This window comes from Myotis daubentonii, chromosome 8, assembly GCF_963259705.1.
Source record: "Myotis daubentonii chromosome 8, mMyoDau2.1, whole genome shotgun sequence".
In the NCBI taxonomy this organism is placed as follows: domain Eukaryota; kingdom Metazoa; phylum Chordata; class Mammalia; order Chiroptera; family Vespertilionidae; genus Myotis; species Myotis daubentonii.
The window spans coordinates 55,246,171-55,256,593 of record NC_081847.1 but is presented as its reverse complement, the minus strand read 5'-3'; the positions used below and the strand labels follow the sequence as shown (position 1 = coordinate 55,256,593).

Genomic DNA, 10,423 nt, shown 5'->3' with positions numbered 1-10,423 from the left:
CCCTTCCCGCCCCGCCCCCCCTGAACCGCCAGAGAAGTTCCTACAGGAGTCGACCATCCCAGAGGGTAGCACCCGGTCCCCAGGCAGCTGAGAGGACGGAGGCGTTTCAGGGGAGAACTGTGAGGGGGAGACCTAGGAAGAGGCCTGCCTGATAGTGCCAGGGAAAGAGGTCAGAGGTCAGGGCTGGACCCCCAAAGGACCTGGTGGGCTGTGAGCCTCGATGTGAGACCTGTGCCTATCACATGGCAGGGAGGTGGGCTTCTGCACAGCTGGGTGCATGGGGAAGGCCTTCCTCCCCTGGGGCATAGCCCACCTGGGTGAGATGGGTGGAGCAGGAAGGGGCTGTCCCCCCTCCCATAAACTCCTCCCCCAAGACTGTGCCCCACTGCGCCCCCCTCCCCCACTGCTCCCAGGACCTTCGGGCTGAATAGCAGGGAAGGGTTAGGCTGAGGTCTGGGGGACAGTGTGACCTTCTGGTATTGCTACAGGATGGGCGTTCTGGGACTTCCTGAATTTATTTTTAGCTAGCCACAGAGTCAGAACTCCAAAGTGAAATAAAAGGAAGGAGGACAGGATGGGGTGCCCTCTGGGAAATTTGCTCAAAGCACAGGTTGGCTTTTAACATCACCTCCGACTCCTAGGCCAAGTTCTGGGCCTCACTGGTCGCAGCAACATGCACTTGAACCGGATACGCGCCAATAGGAGCGAGGCCCCTTAGGGCTTTGGGAGCAGCTGCCCCTAAGTTGAGTTCCTGTCCCTCTGCGCAGTGGGAGGCCAGGGCTGTAGTTCTGTTTCTAAAGCTTGTGACAGGCAGCCTCCTGTGATGGACAGCCGCGGCCGCCCCTGAGCACAGGTTGTCCGTCCAGGTCAGGCTGGCCCTGTGCGTGCCCATGCGAGGTCCGCTGAGTCCCCAGTCTCACCGGAACCCTCGGGATCTTGCGAGCTGTCCTCCGTGGCACTGGCGCTGGCGGAGCGCGTGCTGTCTTCGCGCAGGGTCGGCTCGGGGCTGGCGGCGCGCTGTTGCTGCTCTTTGAGCTCCGAGTAGGAGCGCGAGAAGGTGTGGAAGATGGAGGTGACCGGGAAGGCCATGAGCAGGATGCCGCTGAGGATGCTGCTCAGCGCCACCACTTGTCCGGGCACGCTGCGGGGCACCATGTCGCCGTAGCCCACGGTGGTCATGGAGATGACCGCCCACCAGTAGCTGGCCGGCACGCTGGTGAAGTCGCGGCGCGCGCCCAGCTCGCGCTCGGCCAGGTGCACGAGCGGCGCGAACAGGGCCATGGCCACGCAGAGAAAGAGCAGCAGCAGCCCGAACTCGCGCGCACAGCGGCGCACGGTCAGGCCGAGCGAGCGCAGGCCCAGCGAGTGGCGCGCCAGGCGCATCACGTAGAGCACGCGCAGCGCGCGCAGCAGCCGCAGCACCAGCCCCGCGCGCTCCAGCAGCTTGTTGCCACCCGCGCTCGCGCCCGCCCGCGCCGTGCCGCCCGCCGCGAGGCCCACGAGCAGCGACACGTAGAAGGGCAGGATGGCCAGGATGTCGATGATATTGAGCGGCGTCCGTAGGAAGGCGCACTTGTTCTCGGCCTGCAGCGAGCGCAGCAGGAACTCCAAGGAGAACCAGGCCACGCACACCGTCTCCATCACGAAGAGGTTGTGGCATTTGCGGGAGCACTCGCCCTGGGGAGGAGAGGGACACGTGTTGGGGCAGAGAGGTTGGTTCCCCATGATGGAGGGATGTCAAACCCAGCTGCCCTGACTCCTGACCCCAACCCATGCAAGTGTGCTACTGCAGGAGTGCCAGGGGTAACCACAAAAATGCCCAATTCCTGTAAAAAAGATTTAATGGAAGCCCTGGCCGGTATGAATCAGTGGTTAGCGTGCACCACGGGCCAGCCCGCACCCCCACGAAGGGTCGTGGGTTCAATTGCTGGTCAAGGGCAGGCACCTGGGTTTCAGGTTCCATCCCGCCCAGGTCTGGAAAGCAACCGATTGATGTATCTCTTTCACATTGATGTTTCTCTCCCTCCCTCTTTCCACTCTCTCTAAACATCAATGGAACAAATATCCTCGGGTGAGGATTACCAACCAAAAAAGTTAATTGGATATTGGCTTCCCACAGGAGCTCAGCTGACCTGATCCCCAGCAAAACTGGTAAAGATCATTTAAAAACAAACAAACAGCCATTTAAAGACTCTGGAAACAGTCCTAAGGGCAAGAAGGAAATGCAGCATCTATTTAAGAAAATCTGAAAATCTGTGAAGGAAGGAAAGAGTTTGCTATTCGAACCAAGACCCCTTGCCCCCTAGCCCTGGGAGGAGACTCCACTCCAGAGACTGCAGCCAAGGGTTCTGGGCTCCAGCTTGCGGGGAGGAGAGAGGTTCAGCTGCTCAGCCTGCCTCCTGGGTGAGCCCCAGGCCAGTGGGATGGAGAAGAGGGGCTCAGCCGACACCATGTGCTCTGTGCTCTGAGTCCCGGGCCCACCTCACACTGGAGGTGAGACCATCAGGGGCCTGGCTGGGGCCACTTGGCCTCCCTGTGCCTTGCAGTGCCCCCCACCTGGCTCATGACCCTCTGGGCACTGAGGACAGACCCTCATGCCTGTCCAGCTTCCCGAGCCCTCAGTGGTGGGGGCCAGCAGTGGTGACCTTCCACCATGCAGAGACAGCAACTTGAGGTCACGCCTGACGCCTTAAATGGAGAACAGGTTGGGGGTCAGCAGTCAGTTTTTCAATACCTTGGTGCTCAAGGGCACAGAGGTGGTGGGACCCCACACGGCTGCTCCCCAAGTCCTGTCTTGAATCTTCAGGGCCAGGCACTGATGTATCACTGTCTGCAAGGAACTGGGCAAATTGGGCTCCCGAAACCCTTCCTCCGACTGGCACTCACTATTGGGTGATTTGTGTATTGAGCAGAGCCCGGCCTTCCCATTAATGAGCTGTCAGAACCCAATACCTTGGCCTCTATGTTAATCATTGTCCCTGTGGTGTGCCTGGAAACCCTGGCCACGGACTTGCTTCCGTGGCCTCCAGACACGAGGGTGGGCCGCATAGAGTCCCACAGCTTCTGTCTCCCAGCTCATCATTCTAGACCCCTCTGGGCTGGCAGAGGGCTGGGGGCCTCGTGGGGTGGTGTTGAGTCTCCTGCTCCACACCCTGGCATCATCCCTAAATAAGAACCCCTTCTGCACCCCTCCCGAGTTCAGCCAGTGAGCAGGGCTCAGAGGCAGGGTCCCCGTTCCCCTGGCCATGGGGAGGGGCATCTCCTCAGACCTACACCAGGCCCACTGAGCTCACAGCCATGTGAGACCTGTTGCAGCTTGTTGCTTCTAGGTTTGGGGTGGGTTTTGTTCCAGCAATTTTTGGTGCTTGTTCATCCCCTGAGGGTGGTAAAGTTTTATCCGCTATTTAGGGCTGGTCGCTCCATGCTGCCTGGGCCAGTGGGAAGGCTTTTGAGTCCAGCCCTGAGCCTCATGGGGCAGCAGGGCAAGGGGTGGGGGGCTCTGAGCTTGACCCTGGGTGAAACACTCCTTGGGGGGCTCTGGCTTTGTCACTCCTCTGTGTCAAGTTGGGTGTAAGCTCAGAGAGGTTGAAGGGCATTCCTGATTACCATGGCTTGGGGCACTGGGAGAGCAGGGGAGGCTTTCTGCTGGATCTGGGCCAGTAACTGGATTCGGGGAAAACCCGGATCCACAAGTTTTCAGTCAAGAGACCGCAGGGCCCGTGGGGACTGGGACAGACGTGGTTAGAAACCCACTCTCCACCCTGAGGAAGGGCTTAGGAGGGAAGCCGCCATCCTCAGGGACAGTGGGTGACGGGGAGGAGGGTGGATGGAGTCAGCCTCGACACCAGGTCAGAGCAGTGACGTATCTCTGCCGGGACACCACCTGATCAGGAGCCTGAGGACCTCAAGGAACCTGTGGTGGTCTCGTGATCAGCAGTCCCAGACACAACCCATACAACACCCCGTGCTGGGCTGACTGTGGGCCCGGCCCCAAATCTCAGCACAGCTGCCCAGCCAGGTTCTGTGTGAGCCCCCATGGGGGGTTTCCACCACTGCGTTTGGGGAGAGGAGGGCACAGACCCTGGGCCATGCAGGAGGAGACACCCCATGTGCCAACCTGCAGCCAGACCCATCCTGGTGGATTCGGGAGGAGACAGGCCTGTGGATTCCCTGGTACCCCCTCCTCCAGCCCTTTCCTTCAGGACCAGCTGTGCAGGTTAATTGGAGGGAGCTATTTCTGGACATTTTAACCCAGAAAACAGACCCCGAATTATCATACTTTGACACATCTGGCCTATTTGGCCCAAATCAGGTCAGGCATAAATCTCCCTTCAGCTGGCTCACCCGGTTTGAAGCCCCCGACCCCTATTTACTCGCCTGGCTTTTGCTTGTGTTTCACAGACACTCGGGGCTTTGGTGAATCAGGCCTCAGCAGGTGCCGACCTGAGTTTATCATGGGTTTGAGCACCAGGTGCAGCTGCCCCAACACCCTGGTGGCCCTGCCCTGCTCGGTCCAGCTGGGCGCCTTCTAAACTCCTTCTGCTCAGCCAGCTCAGCACTGTTTCTGCTCCCAGATCACTCTGCTCCCATCCGACCGACCACGGGGGTGGACAGGGCGACCTGCTGACTACTGCCGGGCCGGCCACTGTTTGGAGAGGACACAGACTCCAGCAGATGCTTCTGGAGGGAGAGAACGTGGGGCCTTGTGGGCCGTGGCAGGACCTCATGTCCATTCTTTCAGTGGTGGGGCCTGTCCACTCTTCAGGTCCCCATGGTGTTCCTCTGAGAACAGGTGTGTGCTCCCATCCTCACCAACTTTCATCCTCACCAACTTTCCTGGCAGGGCCTCCGGTCCCCATGCACTGGACACAGCCTTCCCTACAGGCACCAGCTCCCACACTGTGAGCACCACTATCACCCTCATCCTGCCTGAACCCTGGCTCCCAGACCTGCTCCCCAGGCTCCCCTGAGCTTCCCCAGCCAACACTGTGTACCCAGGGGACTGGGCCCTGGCCTGTGGTGAACATCTGGTCCAAGAGGCAAACTTCCCTGTTGGTGAAAGGCCACGAGACACTGTGCCCTCACAAGTGACCGTCCTGGACCTGGGTGCCCACCTGCAGAGTCTGGACAAGTATCCCAGGTGACTCAGCCCCTGCGTTTGGGTCCCAGCGCCTTTCCTTATAATTTGTTTTCTTTCCAGGATTGGAAGTGGGCCTCTTCCAACTACTTGTGGCTAAAGAACCAAAAGTCAGCTGCCCCCAAGGAAGCAGCTCACTGAATGTGAGAAGTCTGAGCTCATTACAGACACACTTATGAGGCCGTGGGAGGGTGGCTGCCCAACAGTGTCCCTAACCCTTATGTGGATGGCGTCGTCCACTATTACAAAACCCAACCAAACAGCACAACGTCTCGGAATGTTCTCCATGCCCAACGGGGCAGGTGGGCTGGATGAGCGCCAGGAGACCCTGGAGGGCACCGTCCACGCCAGGCAGAGGCGGCCCGGGGGACGGACCAGGCTGGTTCCAACACCAAGGATGGTGACAGCTGGTCCAAGCCAACTTGTGGAAAAGTGTTTTTGAAACTGTTGTTGGAAGGCATGGCCTCCCGCATGGTATTCACTTGGCATGTCCCTGTTTTTATTTTCTAGTGAAAATGAACGGAAGCTCAGGGCCAAGTCTTTTCAGTAACAGAGGCTGTGGGGCGGTCACGGCTGACTCTTGGGAGCGGCCTGGCCCCGGCATGCGTCCATCCCCGGCTTTGTTCTCATTTCAGAGCATCAAAAATTCAGTGGCGTGAGCCCTGCCAAGGACAACGCTGGTTCTATTAAGCCAGGAGATGGAGGGAGGCCAGTGGGGGTCCTCTCTGTAAGCCAACCGGTGAGGCACCAGCTGAGCTCCCCGGAGCTGCAGCCTGGTCCGAGGTTCTGGCTCAGAGTTTCATCAAGAATCCCGAGTTTCACAAGCTCCCCTCTGCATCTAATGCAGTGGTTCTCAACCTGTGGGTCGCGACCCCTTTGGCGGTCGAACGACCCTTTCACAGGGGTCGCCTAAGACCATCCTGCATATCAGATATTTACATTATGATTCATAACAGTAGCAACATTCAGTTCTGAAGTAGCAACGAAAATAATTTTATGGTTGGGTCACAACATGAGGAGCTGTATTTAAAGGGCCAGAAGGATGAGAACCACTGATCTAATGCGTAATTAATCCCCACGTTGTTCACATCCTTTTACTGCCTCTGTATTTTCTGGACATTGTCTCCATCAATCCATCAGAAATGTTGTGTAGCCAGCAAAATGGACCAGCAGGGCGACTGTGCACTAGACATGGTGCAGATAAATCCTACAGGCAGCACCTACTCCTATGGATCTGTTTACTCTTCATGACTGTGTGCTGCTCTGTGTTTAGCCCCCATTAATACCCAGAAGAAAGCACTCAATTCACTTCACTAACTACGAACTTATAATAACTTGACTTTGAACTGAATTGAGTTTATTTTTTCCAATTATCTATGGGAAAGGCTCCTGTAGTGCAAATATAGAAGTAGGAATATTCAATCCACGTTAGAGAACAGATTGTTTAAAAATAGCACCAGTCGTTTGCACAGCAGTGAGGAATGTGCTCTTTCAGTCACCTGTGCTGAAGCAGGTTGTCAATTGCTCTCCTGTCACCACCCTGCGGTTCTGTGCTGTCTCCGGAAAGAAGTAAATACAAGTGCCTTACACTCTCCCACAGCTGACCTGGCTGGTCTTCCATCCGCCCTGTGAGCTCACTCCTGGGGGAGACGTCCTGGACTGGGCACAAGAGAGAACTGGGACCGCCAGCCCCATGGGCCATATTTGGGCCCTGAGAAATGGCTGAGCCGACCTGATGCTCACGGCTGCAAACCCCTGTCCTACTGGGCGGTCCATTCCTGCAGGAGTGACCGACTCTAGTTGCTACAGACACAGGTGCACATGATGATTACAGGCGGCAGTGCCCCCGCGAATGCACGAAGAGGGCGTCCATCTCAGGAGAGAACGCTCCAAACCGCGGAGTTGATTCTGAGTCGCAGAGAACGGCACATTGGCAGCCGCTGCTCTCCATTCAGTTCCTTCACTTCGGCCGCATTTCTGTGGGAAAGCGCGGTGCTGCCTCCAGTCCTCAAGACTGTCCGCCTGCGCATGCGCACTGCTCCCCGCTCCCTGCTCCCAGGCAGCCTGAGTCCCACCTGCCCCACAGGGCAGAGCGTTTGCTTTTGGGGGGTTTCTGTCGTGGCTTCTCCAGAGACGCCCAGGGTTGGGGGGTCTCCTGCTCGGTGCCCAGCCAGGAATTCAGTAACTGCCACACTCAGGCTCCCCTCTGCACGGCAAGGGTGGGCACTTCCCCAGCCCCATGAACACAGCATGAAACCACCAGGGTGCCCACCGACCAGACACCCAGGCTTTCCGACTGGGTTCTACAGGAAGTGATTTTTTTCCAGGCAAGAGAGACTTCCCCTCCATCGCACTGAGCATTGGGCAGCCAGAGGCAGAGGGCACTCCACCAGCCAGTGCCCACGGGCCCACAAGACGAGCCAAGGTTTTCTGTAGGACTCTCAGTGTGGCCAGCTCTGAATGGATGTCCTCATGGCAAGTTCTTGAGCAAATTCAGTCCTGCAAAGCCCGGCAGGTGGCCGTGGGCACAGCAGGCTTGCTGGCTGCCCCCTCCATGTTCCCCTGGGAAGAATTCCGTTCCAGGAGCCTTTCCAGGAGCTCTGCCTCGCTGGTCCAGGCTGTGCGCTTACATTCGTCATTGGTGTCATCACGAATCTCACCGTATGGAGGACAACGGGTATAGCGGCCGAGTGTCCGGGTGGTGATGAAACGGGACCCACACTGGCTGACACCTGCAACCTCACCAGCCACGCATGGGAGACTCATGAAATCCCTGCTGGGCCCTCGGATCTTGTTTGCTCTCGTGTTCTTTACTGGAGCGGAGATATGCCACAGTAATTTTCAGGCCTGGAAATTTTATTTTTTCTTCTGTCAGCATCCACCCTGGGCTCTGCGCCCTGATGCTGCCTCTGGGGACAACACGCCCCCTCCACAGACCCGTCCCGAGACCAGAAGCTGCCTGCAACTTGGCCTGTCCCAAATGTCTGCTCCGTTTCCAGCAGCTGCTCAGGAATCACCTCTGAAGTGAGGACTGGCTATCCTGTCCCACGTCCACCGTCCTGGCTCAGGTCCATGCAGAGCCCTGGGACACGGTTGGCGCCATGAGTCACAGCAAGTGGTGCACGTTGTGGCCTCCTGTTCTTGACGACCAGAGTCTCATGTCGGTGACCTCTGAGCACTAACGGAGTGCCAGATGCCTGAGCGCAGTGCCTGTGCCTCTGGGCACCCCTGGAGCCTGCCTGCACCTCCTCGTTCTGTTTTCTCAGGGGGATGCCCGAATGCAGAGCATCATCCAGACAATGGGATAGAGTGACGTGGACTGAGAACAGGCCAGAGGCGGAGCTCCCTCGATGCTGTGACCACGAGCAATTTCCAGTTGGGAGGCTTTTGAAAACTGTTTTAATCCTGTTTTCGGTAGTTTCCCTAAAGGTGTTTAACTCCCGAGCACCTGGTCTGAAGGGGCTCTCAGCTGGCTGAGTGGGCTCAGGGCTCCTGTCAGAGCCATGTTATCAGAGACTCCGCTTTCACCTTCTCCCCCACACTGTTCTGCTCCCTTTGGGTCCCCGGCAGGGCCAGGGTGGGTGGGCGCTCCGGGAGCTTCCTGAAGGGGTGGGACTGGTTCCCTGTGCCCTCCAGGTGGATGGTGAGGAAAAGCAGGACTCAGGCCTGCTGGGCACACCGGCTCAGTCAGGGAGGCAGCAGGGAGGGCCCGTGGAGCCCAGGCCGAGCCTTCCCAGATGCTCTGCTCTGCAGTGGCCTCTGCTCTGCGGCAGCTGTGCCTTCATCCAGAGGCCACAGGGGTGTTGGGAGCTTCCTGCAGCCCAAGGATCCCAAGGCCACAGGAGGGAGGGTGAGGGCGTGACCCTCCTGCTCTGAGAGTCGCCAAGACTTGGGAGCAGCCAAGATGTCCCTCAGCAGGGGAATGGATAAATAAACCCTGGCCCGTCCAGACAATGGAATATTATTGTTCAGCAATAAAAAGAAATGGGCTGTCGAGCCATGAAAAGACCCAGAGGAACCCGAAATGCACATGACTAAGTGAAAGAAGTCAATCTGAAAAGGCTTCATATTGTATTATGATTGCAACCACCTTCTGGAAAAGGCAAAGCGATGGAGACAGTAAACAGATCAGTGTTAGCCAGGGGTTAGGGGGAGGAGGGATGAACAGGTGAGCACAGGGGATGTGTAGGGCAGTGAAGCTACTCCGTGTGACACTGTGATGGTGGATACATGACTTGATACATTTGTCCACACCCACAGGTTGTACTCCAGAAGTGACCCTAAAGTAAACCATGGACTGTAGGTGACAAGGTTGTCTCCGTGCCGATCCATCAGAGTAACAAATTTCCCACATGGTGTGAGACATGGATAATGGGGAGGCTGTGCAGTGGGGATAGGGGAATGTGGGAAATCTTAATACCTTTTCTCAATCCTGCTGTGACCCTAAAACTGCTCTAAAAAATAAAGTCTTAGAAAACGGGGGGGGGGGGGGGGGGGAATCCTACAGCTTCTATTCTAGGCATCGGAGCATAGGTCTTTTATTTTTCAGATAAGCACAAATCCAAAACTCAAATCCCTTCTTTTTTTGATGCCAAATTTGTGCAGAAAGTAGAGGGGAAAAAAATGTTCTGAGCTTCATGTTTATCCCTTGGCACATGCGGCTGTTTTCAGCTCCTCTAAGAGTCCACAGTGGGGTCTCCATGAAAACAAGCAGCGGTTGCTCAGACGTGGGCGCTGATGGCCGTCTGGGGCCTTGGACGACGATTCTGGGCGCGTGGCAGGGGCACAGGCACCAAGGACGGGGCTGATGCCTCGGAGGCCATGGGCACCCCTGCCAGGTGCTTGCCTCCCCTCTCTCAGCAGCAGAAGAGAAAGGCGAAGTGAAAGGACCTGAGCCCAGGCAGGTCTGGCTCCCGACAAGGTCCGGCTGTGGCTTGATATCGCCACTGGATTTTGCTGACTCGTGGTACAGACTGTTGCCAATAGGACACTCCAGGACTGGCAGCTTACCCAGCACATATTTAGTTCTCTTGGTTCCAGAAGTCCAAGATCCCAGGGCCCGCAGATTCGGGGGCTGGTGAGGCTGCTTCCTGGGTCATAGACATCGTCTGTTGTGTGTCCTTCTGTGGCAGGAGGGGAGCAAGCTCTCTGGGGGCCCTTTAATGAGAGACAATCCCAGTCATGGTGGCTCCAACCTCATGACCAAATCACCTTCCAAAGGCCCCACCTCCTAAGACTATCGGGGAGGGGGGGTTAGGTTTCAGTGTACAAATTGGGGCAACGTAA

The 10,423-nt window shown here is 57.2% G+C and overlaps 1 protein-coding gene across 1 annotated transcript in view; it reads right to left on the bottom strand.

Annotated features, from left to right (window-relative positions):
* Nucleotides 1-403: 403 nt before the first annotated feature.
* KCNG2 (potassium voltage-gated channel modifier subfamily G member 2) overlaps nucleotides 404-10,423 on the bottom strand; it is a 35,093-nt gene continuing 25,073 nt past the window's right edge. The window contains 1 exon segment of the mRNA XM_059706440.1: nucleotides 404-1,677. Within this exon segment, the coding sequence (XP_059562423.1) occupies nucleotides 868-1,677 (810 nt within the window). The 3' untranslated portion in view covers nucleotides 404-867.